Source organism: Canis lupus, chromosome 14 (genome assembly GCF_003254725.2).
Source record: "Canis lupus dingo isolate Sandy chromosome 14, ASM325472v2, whole genome shotgun sequence".
Taxonomy (NCBI): domain Eukaryota; kingdom Metazoa; phylum Chordata; class Mammalia; order Carnivora; family Canidae; genus Canis; species Canis lupus.
In genome coordinates, this window is record NC_064256.1 from 45,243,942 (window position 1) to 45,269,631 (window position 25,690).

Consider the following 25,690-nt stretch of genomic DNA (forward strand, 5'->3'; position numbering starts at 1 on the left):
TAACCAACTAAGCCACCCAGGTACCCCTATTTTTATTGCTGAGTAGTGTCCTGTTCAATGAATAGCCCGTAATTTGTTTTCCCTTCTCTTGTGTAAGCCTTTTTGTGGACATATTTTATTTATCTTAGATAATTAACTGGGAGTATAAAATTGCTGAGTCAAAGGGTTGGTATGTATTTTAATCTTAGAAGAAACTGCCAAACCCTTTGCAATGTAGTTAAACCATCTTATATCCCACCATGAATATGTGAGAGTTCTGGTTGCTCCACTTCATTTCTAATATTTAGTGCTGTGAGTCTTTTTAATTTAGCATTCTATTATATGTGTGGTAGTACCTAACTGTAGTGTCAGTTTGCGTTTCCCTGATGAGTAATAAGATTGAGCATCTTTTTCTTAGCTTCTTGGCCATTTTTATCCTTTTCTCTGTGAAATGTCTACTCAAGTCTTTTGCCCAGATGAAACTTTTTTTTTAGTCCTTTTGTCATTTGTTATAGTAGTTCTTTATGTGCAGAGGGCAAAAGTCTTTTGTCAAAAATTTGTTTTGTGAATGTTTTCTGCCAGTTTTTGGATTGTCTATTCATTTTCTTAATGGTGTCTTTTAATGACAGATTTTGAAGTATGAACAAATCTAATTTATAATTTTTTATGATTTTTGCTTTCTACATTCTAAGAAATCATTTATTTTTTAATTTTTAAAGTGGAAATATAGTTGATATGTAGTATCATGTTAGTTTCAGATGTACAACACAGTGGTCTGACATTTATATACCTCCCAAAATGCTCACCACGATAATTGTAGTTCCATCTGTCACCACACAAAGTTATTCCAATATTATTGTGTTCCCTATGCAATACTTTACTTTCCTGTGACTATTTATTTTATAACTCTATTTATTTCTAGCTCTTTAAGAAATCTTTATCTATTCCAGGGCATGGGGATATTGTCTTATGTTTTCTTCAAAAAACTTTATAGGTTTATCCCTTATATTTAGGTCAATGATCCATTTCAAATTAATTTTTTAAAAGATTTATATATTTATTCATGAGAGAGAGAGAGAGAGAGAGAGAAGCAGAGACATAGGCAGAGGAAGAAGCAGGATCCTTTCAGGGAGCCCGATGTGGAACTTGATCCCGGATCCTGGGATCCCACCCTGAGCCAAAGGCAGATGCTCAACCGCTAAGCCACCCAGGTGTCCCTCAAATTAATTTTTGTATAGAATGTGAAGTTTCTTTTTTTCCATATGAATGTCCAGTTGTTCCAACACGATTTGTTAAAAAGACTTTTTTTCCCCCAGTGAGTTGCTTTGGCATCTTTGTTGAAACTCAACTAACTGCATGAGTATAGGTTTGTTTCTGGAGTCTCTATTCTGTTCTATAGATCTATTTATCCTCATGCTAATACTACAGTCTCTTGATTACAGTAGATTTATAGTGTGTCCAGACATCAGTTTATGAAAGCTCTCCATCTCTGTTCTCTATTCGTTTTAAAGATTGTTTCGCTATTCTAGGTTTTTTGCATTTCCATAGAAATGCTGAAATGATCTTGTTGTTTGTTTAAAAAAAAAAAAAAAAAGCCTGAGGATTTTCATTTGGATTGTGTTGCATTTATAGGTCATTTAGGTGAGAATCAACTTTTTTTTTTTTAAGGTGTATTTAGCTTTTAAGGTATATCTTTTTTTTTTAATTAAGATTTTGTTTATTCATGAGAGACAGAGAGAGAGAGAGAGAGAGAAGCATAGACACAGGCAGAGGGAGAAGCAGGCTCCATGCAGGGAGCCTGATGTGGGACTCGATCCCGGGACTCCAGGATCATGCCCTGGGCCAAAGGTAGGCACTAAACCGCTGAGCCACTCAGGGATCCCAAGGTATATCTTTTAAAGCATGTTTTTGCTCATGTCACTTACTGGCTCAAAAGCCTTCACTTGTTCCACAGTTGCATAGAGTAGTAGTTAAGATTTGTAGGTAGCTTTATTCACAACACTCTCCTCTTATTTTATCCACTACACGTTGTATCCAGGTTGCTTGTTCTTTCTCTTACATAGTCTGAACTTTTCTTCCTTCATGCTTTTATTCTCTTATATCCTTTATACTGGATATTCTTCACACTTACTCTCCAAGTTTAAAAGATTCAAATATTACAGATATTTATGTTATAATGTCATAAATTACAAATTAACAGTAGAAGGTTTTTTTTTTTTTTTTTTTAATCGAGGTATAATTGATACACAGTGTTGCATTAGTTTCAGGTGTACTGGTAAGAAGGTTTTAAAAAAATAAAATTTCATGGGATGAATCACTTAAAATTTATGCAATTTTGTAATTGGAACACCAAAAAAGTAAGCAAAACAAAACCCACCAAACAAAAAAGAAAATCAAGCCATAATAATTTTAATAAAATAGGACTTTACCTATTCTTTTTTTTAGGGGAGGCGGGGCAGAGGGTGAGGGAGAGGGAGAGAATCTCAAGCAGACTCCTTGCTGAGCACAGAGCCCATGGGAGCAGGTTCTAGGACCCCTAACAGCATGACTTGAGCTGTAGTCAAGAGTCGAGCATTCAATGGACTGAGCCACCCAGGAGCCCCAAGGACTTTACATTTATTTATTTATAGACTTATTTATTTATATTAGAGAGAAAGAAAGAACATGTGATGACCAGGGGGAGTGGCAGAGGGAGAAGGAGAGAAGCAGTCACCTCACTGAGCTCAGAGCCCTATGGGAGCTCGATCCCAAACCCTAAGATCATGACCTGAGCTGAAATCAAGTTGGTCCCTTAAGCAACTGAGCCACCCAGGTACCCTAGAACTTTACTTTTAAATAGAAAGGTGAAGGTAGCTTGAAGGAAGCATTGAGGAGATAAGAGCAAAATGCATGCTGATCTTGAGAACCAAGTAAGGAACTGTCAATCTAAGTCACATATACAAACTGAGCTGTAAAGGACAGTGGAAGAATGGTGCATTGTGTATGGTCAGGTACTCTATTTTTCTTCTGCTACTTGGAGGTTCAAAGCATTCAGGTAGTGGCAAAAATTGAGTGTGAACCAACTTAAGTTTTATTGACATCATTTTGTTGCTTACAGATCACATATGGATTCATTCAGGTTTCAGAAACAATCATTGAAGGATAGGCTCCATTCTAGTGTTCAGCTTGAGCTTCAATTTCCACCATTAAAATTTCTCTGATCCATTTGGTTAGAAATGACATTGCTACTTATGAATACTAAAGTATTTTATTCTTGTCTTATGGCATTTATGTCTTCCATACTGTATTATACTTATCAAGGAGCATGTCTTATTCCTTTATGAGGTTGCAGTCTTTTTTGAACTAATTTCTGATTTTATTTTTTATTTTTATTTTTTAAAGTGGCTTTTAAATTAGATTTATTTATTTATTTTAGAGGAGGCCCTTGAGTGGGTGGGGGATGGGCAGGGGGAGAGGTAGAGTCTTAAGCAGACTGTGCTGAGCATGGAGCCCAGTATGGGGTTCCATCTCATGATCCTGAGATCACTACCAAGCGTTGGAGGTTTAAAAAAAAAAAAAAAGCTCTCTCCTTTCCGCCGCCATCCTGGTTGCATGTGGTTGACTGTGATCGCCATGTCTTCTCATGAGACTTTCAGAATCAAGCGATTCCTGGCCAAGAAACAAAAGCAGAATCGTCCTATTCCCCAGTGGATTCAGATGAAAACTGGTAATAAAATCAGGTACAACTCCAAGAGGAGATACTGGAGAAGAACCAAGCTGGGTCTATGAGGAAGCATCGCACATCATGAAATAGCAAACATAATTGGCACACGTATTTAAGCCGCATGGAGATCACTTGTTCCTATCCTATCAATATGGAAACATCCTTCCTACCTGGCCAATAGACATGTCTTATCAAGGGAATGATTTTCTCTGTGAATATGCCTCTATACCAGTAGATTGGTTCAGTAATAAATGTGAGACCTGTCAGCTGAACTGCTGTTGTGTCCTGATTTGTGAAGTACTGAATTCCCCCTCCTGTCAGATCTCACATAGCACTGTCTGATAGAACTTTCTGCAATGATAGAAATGGCCCTTGACAACGAAGTATTTAAAGTGTGGCTAGGGGATGCCTGTGTGGCTCTGTCTGCTAAGCATCTGCCTTTGGCTCAGGTCTTGACAGGGAGTCAGCATGTCTCCCTCTCTCTGCTCCTCCCCTGGCTCATGTGCTTTCTCTCAAATAAAATCTTTAAAAAAAAAAAAAGAGTTGGATGTTTAACTGACTGTTGTCAACCATGTATCCCTAATATTCTGATTTCAGTTATTTTGTATATGCTCTTTAGCACTTCAGATGGTATCCTGCATATAATAGGTGTTTGAAAATGCTTGATGAATGAATGAATGAGTGAATAAAGGATGAGTAAATGAAATACAGTGGAGAAATGAGAGGTGAATACATAAAAAGGAGAGTAGAACAAAATTGTGCACTTCTTGCTTTTGTTTTCTGTTTTAGTGCTAGTTTGGTAGAAGCACTAAAGAATCCAAAACTGGTTTAATGATAAGAATAATTAGGGATCCCTGGGTGGCGCAGTGGTTTAGTGCCTGCCTTTGGCCCAGGGCGCGATCCTGGAGACCCGGGATCGAATCCCACGTCGGGCTCCCGGTGCATGGAGCCTGCTCCTCCCTCTGCCTGTGTCTCTGCCTCTCTCTCTCTCTCTGTGTGTGTGTGTGACTATCATAAATAAATAAAAATTAAAAAAATTTTAATAAAAAAAAGAATAATTATAATTTCAGTGAGGATGACAGAACATGAGAGACTCCTAATTCTGGGAAATGAACAACGAGTAGTGGAAAGGGAGGTGGGTGGGGGGTTGGGGTGACTGGGTGATGGGCACTGAGGGGGGCACTTGATGGGATGAGCACTGGGTGATATGCTATATGTTGGCAAATTGAACTCCAATTAAAAAAAATTAAATCTTAAAGGAATTGTTAATAAAATATTAAATAAAAAAGAATAATTATAATTTGAGGTATTTCCAATATGAAAGTTATTTCTCTTTAGCTTAAGACATACTAATCTTCACAAGAACTAACAGGAGAGCCATATCCCTGTTAGATTCTTTAGATATTCAGGGCAGCCTGGGTGGCGCAGTGGTTTAGCGCTGCCTGCAGCCTGGGGTGTGATCCTGGAGACCGGGGATCGAGTCCCACGTTGGGCTTCCTGTGTGGAGCCTTCTTCTCCCTCTGCCTGTGTCTCTGCCTCTCTCTCTCTCTCTCTCTCTGTCTCTATGAATAAATAAAATCTTTTAAAAAAAGATTCTTTAGATATTCACTAATCTATTTTATAACTCAGATAATTTTAATAATTGATAACTCTCATCAAAAGAGATTTTAGAAGCACTTGGGTGGCTCAGTTGGTTAAACTTCTGACTCTTGATTTTGGCCCAAGTCATGATCGCATAGTTGTGAGATCGGGCCTTGTGTCAGGCTTCGTGCTGAGCATGGAGCCTGCTTGAGATTCCTTCTCTTCTTCTCCCTCTGTCCAGCTCCTGCCCCCGCCGCCCCCCCCAAAAAAAAAAGATCTACTTTTCCTCAATGTTAAAAGTCGGAAGCTGCCGACAATAGTAACTTCTAAATGGCTATCAAATGTGCCCTTGCTATAGAATTCCAACCAGGTGTGTCAGCTAATTTCATCTCAACATAAGGAAATAACCAACATCATTTCATATTTAACTTTGTAGATTGAAGGCAAATATCATTTATATGACTTTTTGTGTAGAATTGGTCTCTTTTCATTTTCTCTTTTCTCTTCCATATTTGAATCTTGAATACCTAGGTATTGTGCTTAGAAAAATCATGAAATGGTGCTGCTTCCATAGTTTATTTAAAGCACAATTCTGTTAAACATAAAGTCACTCTGTTCTTTAGCATTTTATATTTGCTGAATGCATAGTTTACTCTAAAAAAATCATTTGTATGAAGCATCATTTGCTGCCTACTGTGGGTAGCTGTGTAATAGTGGAATGCTTCTGATTTGAAGCCAGAATGCCTGTGGCTTCCTGTCTGCTTATTATCTCTAGGTAACCATGATCTGTTATTTTCCCTTCTCTGGGTTTCATTCTTCTTCTTCTCACTCTCCTCCTCCTTTTCTTCTCCCTCTCCTCCTCCCCCTCCTCCTCCCCCTCTTCCTTTATTTTTTCCTCCTCTTCCCCCTCTCCTTTCCCCCCCTCCCTCTTCTCCTCTTGCTCCTTTCCTTTTGTAAAGTAGAGGCAATATCTTTTCCTCATAACTTACTGGGAAGATTAAGTGAAATAATTTGGTTATACCTCCTAAATATGTTTTGATCTGTCACCTTCTCTTCATTTCCATTATTTTTTCCTGGTCCAGCACTTTCCTCACCTGGACTTACTATACTGACCCCACTCAGAGTGGTGTCTCCACCTTGCAGTCAGAAGAGATCTTTGTCAAAGATGAATTTGATCATGTTACTCCTCATTCTTTTTTTTTTTTTCTTACTCCTTACTCCTATACTTAAAAACCTTTTGTGATTTCCTATTGCTTAAGGATAAAATGCAAAAATTTTAACAAATTCTACAAGAGCTTGTATGATTTAATTCTTTGTAATTTCTTGGGCCCATCTTGGCCTAATCTCCTTCTGCGCTTTCTTTGTTGCAGCCACAGTAGACTTCTTCACTTCATTGAATGTTTAATGTATCTTCCTGTCTTGGAAATAAGACTTGCAGGAGGGACAGGTTTGAGTTGGAGGGTAGAAGTCGAAATCAGGATCTCAGTTGTAGCCATGTTCAACTTTAGCTGTCAGTTGGTCTTCCAAGTGGAGATGTCAAGTAGGCTGCTGGAAGTACACAGCCTGACTTGGAGACAGACGGTTCTGTCTGAAGATTTAAACATGCGAGCTGGCATAAAAAGGGTATTTATTTATTTATTTATTTATTTATTTATTTATTTATTTATCAATCAAGATTTTATTTATTTATTCATGAGAGAGAGAGAGAGAGAGAGAAAGAGGCAGAGAAACAGGCAGAAGGAGAAGCAGGTTCCATGCAGGGAGCCCGATGTGGGACTCAATTCCGGGTCTCCAGGATCAGGCCTCAGACCGAAGGTGGCGCTAAACCGCTGAGCCACCCAGGCTGCCCCTAAAAGGGTGTTTAAACTAGTGAGATTGAATGTGTTGACCAAGGCCAGAGTCTGCCCTTTTTTGTTTTTTTGTTTTTCATCTTCCAGGATCTAATTGTAGGTCACGATTCAGCTTCTGCACCTTCTTTGTTTTACTTCCTCACTCATAGTAATAGCATTCTCTTCCTACTGTGTCAGAGCAGCTGCAGCTTTATATCGCAGTTGATAAATTTCATTTACAGTTAGGCCAGAGTTTTTTATGGGGGAAGTACCTTGTCTTATTTGCCTTTCTAGCTTCTGTTGCATAGCAGATGCTAAATAAACATGTTTTAAATGAATGATGATGAAGTGATTCAAAATATGTTCAAATGACCAAGTCCAACCTGTTGGAACTGAGAAAGGGCTGCCCATACTGAGTTAGTCTGTTGTACCAAAAGGGAAGTGCCTTTAAATTGTATGCCCCTTCCTGAGGCAGAGTAAAACTTGAGTGAAATAAAAAGTATTTAATTTTTAAGATTTCTTTGATATCTATATTTAGTAATAAACACCAGGCTTTGACAATTTGGTAACTTAAAATATTTCTCTTTTGCATAAAATGCAGTTGGAGAGAGACCATTATAGTCAGTGCATGTTTTTTTCATTTGTTTTTAAAACTTTCATTCATTTCTTTTATTGTAACTGTTCATTTTCAATTTTCTGTGAGCTCTATGTCAAATACTTTCAAGTTACATGTTTTATAGATTGGCCTTGTCAGAAAATAGAGAACTGGATAAACATTTTAATTCCACAGATTTTTTAACTTTTTATTTATTTATTTATTTATTTGAGTTCAATTTGCCAACATATAGCATAACACCCAGTGCTCATCCTGTCAGGTGACCCTGATTTTTTAACTTTTAAGTTGTAGATTCAAATTTAGTCTCTGGGGATAGAAAATGGAACATACATTTTTGTTCTTAAAAATAAAATAGAGTTACAAAATTTTTATTTTGTAACCATGATAAAAATAGCTCATAATCTCACTAACCAGACATAGTCACTATTCTATTAACATTTAGGTAATTGTTTTTCTAATCTGTATTTTGTATACCTATATCTTATTAAAATAAATATATATATGCAGCATTATGTTTTGTTTTTACACTATATATATGTAGCTAGTTTTTTCTGGAAGCAGATATTTGTAAAACATAGTTGTTAATGGCTTCTAACCTTTCTATTACAGATACACCATGATTTAAAAAATTTCCTCTTTTTCTTACCATTTTGTTTTTTTCTAAATTTCCTGAATAACTGTGGACGTTGATTATTGTATAAAAGGCAACAAATATTTTTAAGGCTTTTGATAAATATTTGTAAAATGATCACTAATAGCATCTTTAACAAATTTACATTTCCATTGAAAGTCTACGAGAGTTATCTCCATGTACTTGAGGATTGATTATTAAATACATTTTTTTGTATAAGGTATTAAATAATCAAATACAGCTTTTTAAAAATACATATTTCTTTGATTTTGAAAAATTTAAAAATCTATCAGTTGACTTATTTTAACTGTGAATTTTACATTTCCTTTTACCTTTGCCTTTTGGTATATAGTCTCATTTTCATTGATTTTTAAGAGTTTTTTTTAATTTATAAGAGTTCTTTACATATTAGAGGAAACAAGATGGATTTTATAGGTCAAAAACAGTTAAATATTCACAATTTCATATTGCTCAACTTAAATTATGTACTTTATGTTGGCTGCTAGTGTTTTCCCAATTTGTCTTTTGTTCTTTTTTATCATGTTTTTTAAAGCATATAACAAGTTTAAAATTTTCTTGTTGTTTAATTTAGTGATCCTTTGTAGTTTCCTCCATTGCTTTCTTCCAGCAAAAGGTCTCTCTATCCCAAGGGTAGATAAATATTTTTGTAGTTTCATATTTTAAAATTTAACTTTAAAATCCATCTGGAAATTTGTTTGAATGTATTGTTAAGGCAGGGATCTGTTTACTGAGTGATGAAACAATTACTTTCAGATTCCTGAGCAAACTCTGTTGTTTATTTTCATGCCCCATTGCTAAATACACAAAATTATTATGTGTCCTAGGTAATATAACATCTTTGACCTTGGTACTTTATAAAATACATTTCTTGTGCCTTGGGTTAGCTGATATGCTTCAAGGACCAGTAATTATCTGGATACCTTAATTTTGGCAATGTTAACTTCTAAAGATATAATAATGTACTCAGTACTTCATTTACTTGATGGCTTCTTTCAGCATAAAATTCTATCATCCACAGAAGCTTACACATTAACTTAAAGGGATAGTATTGTCAAATAAAATGTTCTTTAGAAATATTTTTTAAAACTTTGATCTTTTTTCTTTTCTCTTCAAACTTACATTTGGCTTAGCTTTAGGAATGATATATATATTTTAAAATTTGTTCTTTGAATTAAGATACCAAATGATGATATTACTTGTTTATTATCTAGTGCTCTAGGCCTAGAGTACCTGTCCCATCATAGATGTTTTAGACAGAAATTCCACTCATTTATTTTAGAATTTTTACAGCTTATTATAGTGTTCCTGTGGAATAAACTGTAATCTTAAATGAAATCAACTGAAATGTAAGTTTCTGTGATTTTGTCAAATTGCATGCAGTAATTCTGATGACACTGAAGAAAAAAAATAAAGTGCTTGAAGTTTTGTAATTTATTGTTAAGACATTCTGGTGACTTTTCTTGAATTCTCCCAGTGAGGGAAGAAGACCCTGTTTCTTTCCTTCTGTATTTGGACAGGTCGAGCACTGGTAATGAATTTATTTTTTATTTTTTAAATTATTTTAGAATCTGAAGAAATACGTGTATATGTGAAGAATACTACTATTCAAACTCTTTCTTAAACTTAATAGGTTTAGATACATTTTTAGATAAATCTCTTGTGTCTAAATTGTTTCCATTTGCTGACTAAAACAGTGGAACAAAACTGATTCAGTAATAAGTTATCCAACTCATAGACCAAATAAATTTGAATACTGAGTGATACTGGATCACACTAGGTTTCATATACTATGGACCACTCAAAAGGGCAAAGATAAAAATGGAACTACTCTTTTGGATTAAAAAAAAACCCTGATGATCTCTACATTCTCTCAGAAGCCAGCCAGAGATCTTGTCTTTAGTGTTCTAGAGTTTCCTGAGTGCTCATTGAGATTCCAGACCTTAGTGGGGTTGGGTAGAATGGGGAACAGACCAGTCACAACTCAGAGTCGAGAGGGCTTGCCCTGTTGGAATGGACTTGTCAGAGCTGGAAGTTAGGATTTCTGTGGCCACTAGGTGGCTTTAGCAGACTGCATAGAAAGGGTAAAGCCCAGAGGTACAATGGGGTTGCTTTTCACGCTTTATTTTAGGAAAATAATTTTATTTTGGGAGTATTTATTTTCTAAAGTAGATTAACAGAACCAATTAATAGAACTTAAAAAGCTTAGAAGATCATTTAGTTTCACTTTCTCATTTTAGAGATAACATTTAGAAAGACTTCTCTAAGTTGACTCTGCTATATAGGGGTAGAATCAGAGTTAGAACCCAAGGTCCTTGATTCCTAGCCCAGATTTTTAGCTGTTGAATTAGTAATATCAGTTTATTTTTTGTTTCTCTGAAGTCATACCAGAGAGTTATGTGGCATTGACCAGGCCAAAGTAAGTCCTGGAGAAAGTGTGTATAGGAATGTTCTGTCCAGAGGGAAGGTGGGTAAATAGGTGGTGGGGATTAAGGAGTGTACCTGCTGAGATGAGTACTGGGTGTTGTATGGAAGTATTGAATCACTATAGTGTACACTTGAAACTAGATTTACAATGCATGTTAACTGACTGGAATTTAAATAAAAACTTTTAAAAAATTATATGCATCAAGAACCTGAAGAAATAGAAGTAAAATTAAAGCTCTTCTTGGCTTCTAAGTCAAATGTAAGGACTGGATATACATACATAGTATCTAAATCTCCAAAAAAGGGGATCCCTGGGTGGCTCAGCGGTTTGCCGCCTGCCTTTGGCCCAGGGCACGGTCCTGGAGTCCCGGGATCGAGTTCCGCATCGGGCTCCCGGCATGGAGCCTGCTTCTCCCTCCTCCTGTCTCTGCCTCTCTCTCTCTGTGTGTGTCTATCATACATAAATAAATAAATCTAAATTTCCAAAAAGAAAAAAAAAAAGGAATCTTGTGTTGAAGGCAGGTTGGTAAAGTAGATGCTGGGGACCACCTTATAGGAGAGAGATTGAACAATGTTAGTTAGTATCTACTCTCATCCAAGTTAAGCTTCTAGATTAATGAGCTGACCACTTGCCATGACTCAAAGTTGGGGAGTTTTAAAATTTCTTACTCATTCTGATAAGACCTAGACTCTTATGTACCTTATATCTTGTTTTTTTCTTTTTAGATGAATAGCAACATTTTCAAGTTTTTCTCTCAAATTTTCTATAAGTTTTGATTAATATTGAATCTTTAGAATGGGGCTAGAAACCTTTTTTTTTTTTAAATCAAAGGCCATTAAAAACAAATGAAAAATAAATTCATTATGTATCAGCTCAAAATGACTTATGACAATGTTGACTTCTTTTTTCTTCTGAGTAAGCTAAGGAGGAAGCAAATAATGTTCATCTCAACTCTTTATAGCAAGTTCCGGAAAACTTACAACTTTTAAAAATGGTATGCTAAGTTTAATCTATAATTTATATAATAGGGCTAGTTTCTAGGGTAAAAAAAAGATAAAGGAGCCTAAGGGAGAAGGAAGAGTGAAAAAGTGAGAGGAAAAGGGATAATCAGGATTCAAAGAGTGATGGAGAGAGAGCTACGAAATGAGGGAATGGGATACTTTTCCCTCCAAATGAAGAGCAAGAATGACCATGGCTGCTGCAGTAGGAGGGTGTGTGAAGGAAGTCATGGTGGGGGGCCTTAGGGAAAGAGCTCAAACACAAGTCCCCAGGGTAGAGACAAGAAAAGGAAAAGAGCAGGGAGTTAATTCCAAGGTCTTTCAGGGCTTACTTTGCTAACATTTTTCCACCATTCCCCGAATTGTCCTGTCTTTGCTCCTGTGTCTCAGCCATGGTCTTTAGCCAGCCTGTGGCTCAGCTCTTGATCCATGGTAGCTCCACAAGTGTTCACATGCTTATTATGAATCTGCCAAGTGGGAGCTGGAGTGAAGATTAAATGATGCAGTACTTGAAAAGCTTTTGGAGCATGATTTATCATGTAGTTAGGTCCCCAAAGTGACAGCTATTATAATAATTGTTAAGGTTTTTTTTTTCCTTCCCCTAATGAATCCTAACATTGGGAGTGCTTATATAAGTATAAATCATGTTTGAAACATTTGAATTGAGTCTTTGATGTAAAACTTTAGAAATAGTTATATGGTCCTTTTCTTAATGGCATGTTGAAACTGAATTGAATAAAAATATTGTTGGTCAACTCTAAATCTACTAAAAATTTGAATTATGTCTCATTTTCTTATTGTAGTGATTTAAAGGGAGTGATAGTCACTCTGAGTGATGATGGTCACTTGCAGTGTTCATACCTGGGGACAGACCCTTCTTTGTTCCAAGCTCCAAAAGTTGAATCTAGAGAACTACACTATGATGAACTTGATATAGAATTGAAAGAACTTCAGAAAATCATCAAAGATGTTAATAAATCACAAGGTATCTCACTTGTAACTTTTTATGATTTGATTTTGGTATTCATTGTAAAGTTCATTTTATTTTGTATGTATATAATATTTTGAATGTATTATTTTTCTCCTTCAGTTTTAATTAAAATCATACTTGTAGAAACAGTGTTGCTCTTTAGCATACAAGGTCTTTGTCCTTAATTTGTATTTTATAGGTTCTGCAAAAAATGTTCTAAATAAGATATTTGCTTTTGTTAGTGTGTTTCAGGGACAGAGCTATCTAATTTTTTTTCTTTAAACTCTAAGAAAGGAACAAAGTAATTCTTTGCATATTGGTATCAGGACTTGAGAAGAGCATTAAACTTTAGAGCCGTCATTTGTTAACTTCTAATATCCCTGAAAACATTTTAGTTGCTTCTTTTAAAAGAAACCAAGGCAGTGCACTTTGTTACTAAAAATGTGGTCATTTGCAGCTTAGTAATATAATTTAGATATGCAGTTAATTAGCCATCCAAATGGAGTATAGCCTGCAATTTGTTGATTTCTAGTGACTTAGAGGCTGACGATATTTTGAGTTTCTGAGTTTTGAGCAACTCAATATTATCTTTCTTTGGGACTCACAAGGGTATAATTTTATTATAAATTAAAAGGTGAAATAAAACACCAATCTTGCAGTTTGAATTGGACATGTGAAAAACATTATTTTAAGTTTTATTCTCAGAGTCAGGTAAAAGTATTTTTTTAATGAGAAAAAATATGGACTATTTTCACATAAGAGAAATGTTAAAACAAGTAGGAATAATAAAAGAAGCAGAGCATCAAAAGCCAACCAAAACACCAGAGCCAATCTTAATCCTGATCCAATCGCTTTTCTAGATTTATATATTTCTCCATTACCAAGACAGATTCAGAGGAATTTAGATAATATATTTTAAAAATATGATTATTAAAGTAAAATTATTATGCCTTGGCCTCACACGTTCTCTTACAAAGTTTTGAAAGTAAACCAGTGAAACTTAGGTCTTTTAAGTACCTCCAATTACAAAAAACCTATTTGTTATCAGCACACAATCCCCTATCACCTCCCTCCCCGTCAAATGGAGAATGGTTAAAATTGGATGTGTCACATTGCAATATACAGATTTTCCCTTTTTGATACTATTTTGGGGATTGATGGAATTATGGGTCTCTTTTTGTCATTTAAATATATAATTGGAGAAGAGTGGCTACATATGAAACATGAAATTTCCAGAGTTCATTAAATAAATTTAATGTGGCTTTTTGCTTTAGATTTTGTGTTTTGAGATTTTGCTCTTTCCATAAACAGTGTGCTAATGATATTTTGATTAACACTCAATTGTGTAAAAGATTTCTCAGAAAAATCCCTCACAGCTAAAAGGTTTTTTTTGGTGGCCGTAGTGATGATGCCCTTGAGTAAGACAGATTGGGCTATTTTAAAGTTGTCATTACCTTGATCCTGCTGTGTATTTTGAAATAACTTCTAATTAAGGTAGGATATGCCGACAGACGTGGGTGCAAAGTTCATTATTTACATAACCTCAAATTTTAGTTAATATTTGAAGTTCTCTGCCACTTTTTTGCCATCATCATTTGGTTTTGGTCCTAAAAAAACAAAACAAAACAAAACAAAAAAAACAAAAACAAAACCACACACCCACATGCACACAACCAAAAAAAAAAAACCAAAGAGAAACTTGTAAGAAAGATAGAGTTTTAAAATATTTTATTACTAGATATTGAAAAAATTTAGTATTCTGTACCCTTATAAAACTGTGGTATATTTGTTTATTAAGATACCTGTAATTATATAAAGGCACCAAATCATTTCATTACAGAAGATTATGAGAAGTTAAAACTCTGAACTTTTTGATGACCTCATTATTCATTTAAATGCCACTTATTTTAGTATAGTGACTTACAAAAATAAGTTCACAGTCTTATGGATTATTTTCAGCACTTAGAGCTTTTTTATTTCTTCAAAGCAAGAGCTTCAGCAAAATTTAAAGCCAATTTAAAGGTATATTTTTTGTACACATGGTGTATATTATCTACTGTAATAAAAGTGTTTTTGAAGCTGATTTTATGTGTGTAACTTATATGAGGAATGTATGTTGTAAGCATGAAATTATAGTAATAATTTCTGTATGGCTCATGGGTTTTAAAGCTTTTCATATTCAACTCATTAGTGTGAATCCTACTGAACATTTCTGTTACCAGTAGACAACAATGTCTGTCGGTAGGCACGTTCAAAGGCAGGATTTCCTTACAAGTTAGCTAGTTGATCATGTTCTCTACCTGGAGTGTGAAGGAATGGGTACGATTTTGAGATAGCCTCAACAGTTGTGTCTTCCAGAAAGGAAAGAGAACAGTAAGAAAGAAGGATATCAGTGAAAGTCTGTACCCTATTGGAAATATGTCTAGGATAACTAAGTTGCCTTTACCATTGAGTACTAGAAGCATTTGTACTTGGTGACCTTGTTAGAAGATGTGTTGTTTAGAGCTATGTCTGGCTGCACATAACACAGTACCCAAATAAGGTGGCTTCAACAAGGCAGAGATTTATTTCTTTCTCATGAAAAAGAAGTCCAGCAATGGGCAGACCAGGGTTGGTTTGGCAGTTTTACTGTCATCAGAGACTCTCAATTCTTCCTCTCCCAGGATTGGTCCAGGATGGCTTCTGGAACTCCTGCCCTCACATCTGCAGCTGAGCCAGCCCCCTTAAGGATCTTTCCTGGAAGCCACACCCTGATCAGCTTCTCACATCTCACTGGCCACTCCAAGCTTACAAAAGAGGATGGGAAAATTAGTGTTTTAGCAGAGTACTTTGTTGCTTAGAATAAAATTGAGCTTCTTTTAGTAAAGAGTTAAAGAATGGTTATTGAGTAAGCAATGGGCAGGCTTTTGTACTGTCACTCAGCAAGTTATGGAAATTCCTACACTGAATATTGCCATCCTGGTGGGAATTCCTGATGGCAATTGTAGGCAATTCTTTTCCTGAGATGGCAGATTCCTGTGGCATCATCCAAGAACTTTCCATGTTTTTAGTCAGCCATCCTTGTGTGTGAGGGATGTTTCTTCTCAGGGTCACAGGGTAATTTCAGCAGTTCCAGGTATTTGCAAATATGATTTCCAGGGAAGAAAAGAGAGATTTCTCCTAAGTCTCCCTTTTTATTATGGGGAAACAGCTTTACCAGAAGCATGTGCCAGCACCCCCCACTCCCAACTTCCCTCACCTCACGTCTGCCAGGATTAAGCCTCACGCTCATGCCTAAAACAACAAATGGCCAGGGGAATGAAATCACCATGATTGGATCTGACCAATCCAATGATTCTGAGATGAAGGCAAATGCTTCAGCAGAATTATAGCCCTGCCACAAAGGAGGAGGAGGGGAAAGTGGATGTCAGATGAGCAGCCAATAGTCTGTCACTCATATGCATACATATTATTTGTTTCTTGTTTATGTAGGATATGTGTCACTTGTTCATCATATCTCATTATGCACTATAAACATTTTTAAATTGTGAAATTTTAAGTTGTGAAAATAACATGAATATGGTAAAAATAATTCTAAGAGTACCAAAAAGTAAAACCCCCAGATCTTAGTTCCACTAGATTATTTCCAGGTAACCTTTATCAAGAGTGTGTATTCTTTAAAAAAATTTAATGTTTATTTAGTTATTTTTACACAAATATGTGCATATTAGATGCATTGTACTACTTTTTTGTAACTAATAGGCACATCTTGGAGTTCTTTTTATATCATTGTATAAAGTTGTATAGCACTCTTATAGCTTTGGCCTTTGGATCATTGCACAGTGTGGATACACCATAATCTAGTCAGCCATTTCCCTATTAATAAAGAGACTTAGGTTGTTTTTGGTTTTGTTTAAATCACTACCAGCAGCAGAGAAGATCTTTGGGCATATCTGTGAGTATTGGATAAATGCTAAGGAGTAGAACTTGTTAGATCATAGAGTAGGTGTATTTTATATTTTGATAGTTCTGATCAACTTACCTTCAAAAAGGTATAGTTTGGGCTCCTACCTATAGTGTTAAGGAGAGGGGATTGAAGTTCCCAACACTCCTCAGTCACTGAGACACATCTTAGATGATATCTTTGGAGAAAAATAATTTTTCTTTAAAATATTGTAGTGGGGGAAGAATTATCATTAGGTTCTAATTCTGAAATGCATTTTTTTTTTCAACTTGTGAGTATGGGATTGTTTTTTGATATATGGTATATAGAAAGACCTTTTTTATTTTTTATTTTTTTTATTTTTAAAAAAATTATTTTTAAATTTTTTATTTATTTATGATAGTCACACACACAGAGAGAGAGAGAGAGAGAGGCAGAGACATAGGCAGAGGGAGAAGCAGGCTCCATGCACCGGGAGCCTGACGTGGGATTCGATCCCGGGTCTCCAGGATCGCGCCCTGGGCCAAAGGCAGGCGCTAAACTGCTGCGCCACCCAGGGTTTTTTTTTTTTTTTTTAAAAAACAACTATATACAGCAGGTTTACTTATGATTAAACGTTGTTTTTCTTTTTAAATTATAGGTATTTGGCCCGTGACTGAGAGAGAAGATGATTTGAAAGTTTCTGCCATGGTTTCTCCTAATGTTGATTCAGTGTCTGTAGGTATATTCACTGACTTTGTTTGTTTATTAATTAATTACTTTATTTATTTCATTTTACTTCAGTTAGCCAACATATAGTATATATTTAGTTTCTGATGTAATGTTCAAGAATTCATCAGTTGTATTTGCAGACTTTAGAAGGGTTCATGATAGTGGTGGATTCTGATTTGGGATCAATATGTGTATTGTTTTGAATTTTTGGACCCCAGGTAGAAACTTCAGGGAGGAGAACAACTTTTACTCTTTATTACTTTCCAGAGAAAACATTTCCAATCTCTTAGTAAGGAGTCCCTTAGGCAGGACTTTGGTCTACAAAAAGAAGAGGAAGGGGCAACAGTAGAAGAAGTTTTCCTCATTATTCTGAGTCTACATTTTTTTTTTTTTAAAGAAAACCTTTTTCAGTATCAGAATATTGAGATAACCATAGTCTAGGTGAATAATACTGACGCCATGAGATTTTTGTTGAAGGTTTAATGAGATAATGTCTATGAAAGGCCTAGCTCAGGGTGTGCTAATCTATAGCCTTTAATACATTATGGTGGTTGTATAGCAGGGAGGTACGGGGAGGGGAGGTGTTTGTGTGTGTTATCTAACAGTAAACAGTTGGGCCAGGAATTATTTTTCCCTCATTTCTATCTGTGTGGCCCAGGGCAAGATATTTTATTTTCTTGTCTTGATTTTTCTTATCTGTAAAATGGGAATAATAATAGAATTTGTTTGTCTTGTCCACTGCCATATCTTTAGTGCCTGTCACATAATGAGTGCTTAATATATTTTTGTTTTATAAATGAACAGAGGTGAGAAACAAGGATGAATGAGGTACTATCCTTGGTCATGTTGCCCTGTCTCCTTGTTTAGTTTTCTGTAAAAGCTTGTTTAGATTATAATTGATTATGTCTCACTGGCTGCAGTTTGGGCAAAAATTATTAAGTTTATCTCTGAACCAGAAGTTGATCAATTTTGGCAAGTGATCAAATTCACTGGTTTTTACTGTATTTTGAGTTCATGTCATATAATTTTACTTAGGAAGTGACTTCGATATTTAGGTATCAGAGCATAATATAGTAAGTACTTGTCCTAAGTTTTCAAAGATTAATCTTGGTATAAAGAGCCAACCCAAGCTGTGATAAAAATCACGTTAACATTGCCATAATGTAGTAAGTTGGGGATACTTAAAAAAAATTAATATATATGAAAGAAACATTCACTCAGCTGAGTCACATAGTAGAGGCACTGTTTAAAACATTGGCCATTCAGCACACACCATTTCTCACTCTACCTGAAGGGTGTAGTCTGAGTGGAACATTTTTGCTTAGTTAGCTGACAAATGTACACACATTTTCTTGCCTTGGAAATGATTCTTATTTTCCTTTGGGCAACTTATATAATTTTTTCTAGGTGCTCTTAAACATAAGCTATTTGGAACGAGGAATTCCCTTTCTGTTCTTTAGCAACTTTTGATCTTGTAGGAAAAGGCCTTGTGTAATAGCACTATATTGTAATGTATATTTCCCTATTGGTAACTCAGAGTGCTTTTTCCTCTTAACTAGGTGTCTCTTTCCAGCTTCATTTTCCTCGTCTTACTGTTTTTTCCTTCTCTGGATATTCCTGAGAATATCATATTCATCCCATTGGAAAACACTAGCCCAATGATTTATGTGGCTATGGTGCCATAGTGTCTTTGTGTAGCTGTTTCTTTCTGGCTGTAATTTTATCAACCCAAAGGGCTCCTGTCCTTGAAGTATCTAGGTGTTTAAACATGGGTTGAAAAGAGCAAGAAACAGGAGATCTTGGTTTCTCTTCTAGATCTGTGGACAGCAAAATGTAAAAATCCATTTCCTGGTTTTAAGATTCTACTAGAGCAATAAGTCTGGCTTAGTGTTTTATTTTGTCATTATTATGAAAGCACACATCTTTGTGCAAAAAATAATATAATTTATATTAGAGTGAGGCCTTTTATAGATAAGACAAGCATTGCTCTCCTGCCTTCTGGATTGAAAAGGTGGATGAGAGTTCATATATGGTTTTCTATGAAGTTGTATATAGAATATGTATCTCCCAAATCTTAAGTATGCTGATACCTAGTATATTATAGTCATCCAGTTACTTAGAAGTGGCTTAGTTTTTCTTAATAAAAAAATTTCAAATAAGTTAACTAAAAGCACAATGAATCTATTCATTGGTTGAATTAGTGATTTTATGATCTTAATTGTTCCCTAATCAAATAATGGACATTATTAGAAAATATGTTACCCCTTGGTCTTATTCTGTCATAGAGTGAGCATTTTTTCCTCTCAATCTACCACTCTAATAAATAAATTATAACTTACAAGGAAATGTTTGCTCTATTATATTGTGCTCTGAATTCATTAAGAGGTAAGATCAAGTAACCCAAGCTGATGTTCAAAGAGTGACCTAGTTTATGATATGAGTTAGTAAATGCACTTCCACTTTTATTTTGTTTTCTAGGTGTATGGCCACTCAAGCTTTATATCATTGGTTATATCTCTTAGATATATGTTATTAATCAGAATAAAACATACCTTTGGCAAGTTGAAAATATAAGGACCTTAAAGGGTGGCATAATGCTTATCTAAGAAATACAAGGAGGCTTTCTTCTATAGAATATAAAGAGCGAGTTAATAGAATTAATGAGTTTCAACATTTAAGGAAATTTGGCAAGAGAGCAGTTTGACAATAAAATATGTGACCTTTTCTTTCCTTTTTGGAAAAGGTTTTTATTAGCTCATGACTTTCCAGTTGAAGGCATTCAGAGAGCCACATTGACCCTTTTATAAAGTCTGTCATTAGAGTGATAAGTCCTTTATGGTTAGTTCCCTACTTTGGTGGTAAGTATATATTGCACCCATTGTGTTTACTCATTGATGGACATGTAATTTGAAACCATTCTTCCTTCCTTCTCTTCTCAATTCTGTGTTTACAGCAAGCTACTGATGTTGAAGTGGGAATTGACCTTATCCCTTCAGTCACAGTTAAGGTATTGTACCATGGTTCTAGACTGTAATGTACAAACAGTATTATACGTTTCATTACATCTGCCACTGTTGTCACCAGTTTATTGATGCATCATATATATATATTGGGGAATCATATGAATGCTAATATCTTTCTTCTATGTGTAATTATGTGTATATTTGAGAGGAATTTCTAGTCATCTACCTGCCATAACATTAGCTTTAAATGGATGTATTTATAGCAAGAAAATATTAAATGAAGAAGCCACAAAGTAGAGTAGTGACAAATTGATAGTCCTAAAAAAAATAAAATGTGAAGGATGTGGTTTTGGTTAAGATTTTTAGTCCTGTCATTGTAGAATTTTAGAACTAGAACTCAAATGTAGAACCCTCTTAAGGCATTTAGATTAAAGTGTGGTAATCAGTCAGCACGTTATTAAGCTGAAAATATTTATCACTGCCCAGACCTTGGAGCCAGGAAAAGTTGTGGATCTTGGCGATTTGCTTAGTCAAAACTTGGACAGGACTTTATATTTTCTTAGATTATGGGTTGCTGTCCTTGGAGGAGCTTGACAGGGCACCAGGCTTTACCAATTGTGTTCGCTTACACTGGACCCAGCGGGTGGCCCAAATGTGGGGATCTTTGGTAGAAGTTGAAGGGAGCCCAATCTTGTAACAGTTTCCTAAGCTAATTTTTTTGGACTCTTGCCACTGGAAACAAGGGTGGTCTTTCCCCAGTTCTCCCTCCCCCCTATCCAATCAAAGGCTCTATCTCATTAATACTTCTGAGTCTGGAAAAGCAGTAGTGGCAAGAAATCAAACACTTAAAGAAAAAAAAAAAACAACCTTGCAGAGTTCCAGGAATGATCTATAGAATTTTGTGTAGAGAAACCTCTTTTTATGTATCTACTGATACTGTTCAGACACACACACATAATAATTCAGGAGCACACTATAAATTGCAAAAAGAAATCCTATACTTAAACTAGATAACATTGCTCATACTAATTCCCACTCCCTCCCCAACTACTAGTTATTGCTATAAGTAAATCACCTTTCTTACCCATGCAGTTTTTAGGCTTTCATGTGTAATAATAGCCATCATAAAATGATGGCATGACATTACTGGAAAATTCTCCTTCCTTAGTGGAATTTGCTATATTTGTGAATGACTAAGTCTTAACTCTCTTTCTTATTGCCATTATAAGAGCATGAGAAAGCATGAACAACCCTCGTGTGTTGCATAAAATCAGCTGGACTTATACAGCAGACACAATGACTTCCTGATTATGTCTGACAGTTTCTATACAAATTTTGCTATAAATCTCTTCTTACAGCCTTTTATAACAACAGCAGCCAAGATATATAGCCATGCAAGTTTCCATCATAATAAATCCTGTTAATTGAGAAAATTTTTCCATCCGTTCCAAGTGAATGAAGATGTGGCTACCTTGAGTATGTGCATGATGCGTGACCATCTATTCCAGGCAACTAAGGCAGAGCAGTTGTTCATACCTGGCCTTTGGAATCATATTTATATGTCTAGGATAAAAATTTGGTATTATATTTTCTAAGGATCATATTTCATTTTGTTCGAACCAGAAAACAGCATGGAAAATTCCTGTATTAATGTTTTATATTTTCCCCTTAATATTCTATAATTATTTTTCTCTTAAAATATGAGGTTTATGATCTAGCCAAATCTTTAACTCTTTTTTTTTCTTTTCTTTCTTCGTCTTCTTCTTCTTTTTTTTTTTGGCTCAAACACAAGTCTTCTTTGTTCTCTAGTTATTTTCATCACACATCTCCTTGGTTCACATTTGAAAATGCCTAACCCATTGTTGGGGTTTAATAAATCTGTGGGTGAGAGCTATCATGATCTTGCTAACGATGTAAAATTGTGTGATCATTGTCTGAGTACACATTGTTATGCCATGCAGAATCGGAATGTTTTTTTTTTTTAAGATTTTATTTATTTGTTTGAGAGAGAAAGAGAGAGAGCTAGCGATCATGGGCATGGTGTGTGTGTGTGTGTTGGGTGGGGGGGGCGGGACGGGGAAGGGCAGAGGGAGAGAAGCAGGCACCCTGCTGAGCAGGGAGCCCAGTGAGACCACCATGCCAGGCTTGATCCCAGGATTCTGGGATGATGAACTGAAGTGAAGGCAGATGCTTCACCAACTGAATCACCCAGGTGTCCCCAAATGTATTCAACAAGCGGCTTATTACTACTTTAAGGATTTTTCATTTTCACTTTTTTAAAACTAAGCTCATATGACACATTCCTGGTGATAGTGTTCAACTGTCTTGCACATATTGGCTTGTTGGTCTTGGGCATGTTATCTAGCTTCTCTGAGCCTGTTTTTTTAAACTGTAAAATGAGGATACTTTTAATTGCAAGTAAATGTTTTGAGACTTAACTACAGTTGATTATGAGCATGGGCTCTGGATTCTGGCAGACAGAAGTTAAATTGTGGTTCTTTCACTTATAATCAGAGTGGACTTGGGCAAACAATTTAGCCTCTCTGAACCACAGTTTCCTCTTCTGTAGAATGATGTATAGTAATGGCATCTATTTGTCAATATTGTGAATATTAAATGAGATAATGCACAAAAAGAATATATTAGCATGGTTCCATAAGTGTAGAAAGGTGTCAATGGGTATCATTAATATTATTAATTTAGTTTTAAAATATATGCACAGTCTAGCATTATATTATTCTTAATAGTAAAATATTTAAGTTGTGTCCTCTTTATTTGGTGGACCTAGCATAATTTCTTCTTCCCATTATTACCATCAGGATTTTACAAAAAAGGTATTATGTTGTTTATAATGATCAGACATCATGAAGGAAGATTTGCTTGTGGTATTCACATTTCCCTCATATATTTCCAGTGTTTATAAAGTAAAAATTGAGGATTCATTGTTCATTTGCTATGTTTGTTGTATTTATTTGTATCAATAGTTATCCTTTAAAAATTTTACTTTGCAAATCAAAAATTTTGTGTTTAACGTATTTTTTAAATTGTATAGAATACCCACTCATTTATTTTTATTTATTTTTTTAATTATTTATTTATTTATTTATTTATTTATTTATGATAGTCACAGAGAGAGAGAGAGAGAGAGGCAGAGACATAGGCGGAGGGAGAAGCAGGCTCCATGCACCGGGAGCCCGATGTGGGATTCGATCCAGGGTCTCCAAGATCGCGCCCTGGGCCAAAGGCAGGCGCCAAACCACTGCGCTACCCAGGGATCCCCTACCCACTCATTTAAAATGAATGCAAGATACTTACTGAATCTAATTATATGTATATAATGTTTCTGGGCCAATTGTATATTCCTGTATATTGTTTCTTTCTCTGTAGTGTGTGTGTGTGTGTGTGTGTGTGTATTATATGTATGTATATATTACATATATATATATATATATATATATATATATATATATAAAACATATATTAAGGAATAGGTGATATGTGCCTTTTACTTAAGGGAAATTAAAAAACAACTTTTCTTAAAAAAATAAATGTACCCTTGCAGTATGTGAGTTAATAATGAAATGTATCTGTCTCATATACTAGAGTCTAATAAATAGACTGAAATAGAGTCTAATAAGTAGACTGAAAGTTGCTCTACAGCCATATAAAAAGGAGAGTATTTCTTTTCTTAACTCTGGTAGTACATAGGTATCAATTGGGGAGCTAGAAAAAAAATATCAATGCCTAGAACTGCCCCCAGAGATTGTGATTCAGTTGGTATACCAACCCTACCTGGGTAGTTAACTGTGATAAGTCTGGCTTACCATACCAGCTATATGGATGAATTCATCCAAATGAGACTGTTCAAAGGCTGGGACTTTTAGGACATAAAAGTTCAAAGAAAGAACATGTGTGGTGGAAGTCAGATCTTTAAGCTTTTTCTTTATTATCCTAAAAATGATGCCTCCTAGCACTGTGGCCCCATAAAAATCCATGGGCCTGATGGTTTCTGCTGATGCTTCTCTTTAGGGGGAGGGAGAAAAGTTCTGGCTCTCTCTACCCATACCCATCCTATTTCCCAGTCACATTGTTACTCCAGAGTTCTTAGCTTTTGATTCTAATCAGAGTGGGAGAATTTTCTTAGAGTCACCATGTACGAGCACTGGTTTAGAAATGCAGCCAGCTGAGATATGTGATAGTATTGCCATTCTTTGATATTTTCTAGAATGAGTTCTATCATCTATTTTTGTGTTAAGCCATGGAATAAAATATGGTGCTTTGTTATGTAACTACATTAGTAAATATCCACCTAGTAAGGAAATCTTTAAAGAAAAATTAATTTATGCAGAAGGTGGTATGTAGATACTAGATAAGATAATCCCATTGTCACATCTCTACATCAAAAGAAAATGAACACATATTTCATGATGTAATTCATCAGCCACAGGGCAGAGTTTTCCTTTGCTTTTGATAGCTTTATTGGGATATAATTCACATACTGTATAATTTACTCATTTAAAGAGTTCAGTTCAGTAATTTTTACTATATTGCAGAGTTGCAGAACCATCACCACAATTTAATTTTAGAACATTTATGTCCCTCCTAAAAGTAACTTCATGCTCCCTTCCCCCACTTCTACCCTCCACCCCTCCCGCATTCTCATCCCGTAGCAACTTCTAATCTATTTTCTGTCTCTATAGATTTGCCTATTCTGGACATTTCATATAAATGTAATCATACAGTATGGTTCTTTGTGACTGGCTTCTACCCCTTAGCATAATGTTTTTAAAGTTTGCCCATGTTGTAGCATGTGCCGGTACTTTATTTTTTTTGATTACTGAATACTATTTTGTTGAAAGGATATACCATATTTTGTTTAACTTTTCATCAATTGATGAACATTTGGGTTGTTTCTACTTTGGGCTATTGTAAAGAATGTTGCTATTAAATTTGTGTACAGTTTTTGGGATGGGCATATATTTTTCTCTTGGCATGGAATTGTGAGGTCTTATGGTAAATTTATGTTTAATTTTTTAAGATACTGTTGAACTGTTTTCTTGCATGGCTATTCCATTTTATAATCCCATCAGCAATGTATGAGGCTTCTAGTTTGCTCACATTCTTGCTAACACCTATTTTTGTCTATTCTTTTGACTAAAGCATTTTAGTAGATGTGTAGTAGTATCTCATTGTGGTTTTAATCGCTTCATTGCGATTAAAGATATTGAGCATTTTTTCATGTGCTTGTTTGGCCATTACTGTATCATCTTTGGAGAAAAGTCTGTTCACCTTCTCTGTCCAGTTTATAACTGGGTAGAAGTTACCACTTATCCACTTACCA

General features: G+C 35.3%; 2 protein-coding genes across 17 annotated transcripts in view; both read left to right on the top strand.

Annotated features, from left to right (window-relative positions):
• The window catches only part of BBS9 (Bardet-Biedl syndrome 9), a 433,011-nt gene that overhangs the window by 171,284 nt on the left and 236,037 nt on the right, over positions 1 to 25,690 (top strand). For all 16 annotated transcript variants that reach the window (XR_004804558.2, XM_049093796.1, XM_035698355.2 and 13 more), the window contains 3 exons: positions 12,587 to 12,768; positions 17,316 to 17,392; positions 20,340 to 20,393. Coding sequence is in view for 15 of the 16 variants with exons in the window: in XM_049093796.1 (XP_048949753.1) it covers positions 12,587 to 12,768; positions 17,316 to 17,392; positions 20,340 to 20,393 (313 nt within the window). In the remaining variant the exon portion in view is untranslated. The remainder of the gene's footprint in view (positions 1 to 12,586; positions 12,769 to 17,315; positions 17,393 to 20,339; positions 20,394 to 25,690) is intronic.
• On the top strand, positions 1,857 to 3,954 carry LOC112670705 (60S ribosomal protein L39-like). The gene has a single exon (XM_049093799.1). The coding sequence runs from the start codon at positions 3,463 to 3,465 to the stop codon at positions 3,745 to 3,747; it is 285 nt and encodes a 94-aa protein (XP_048949756.1). The 5' UTR covers positions 1,857 to 3,462; the 3' UTR covers positions 3,748 to 3,954.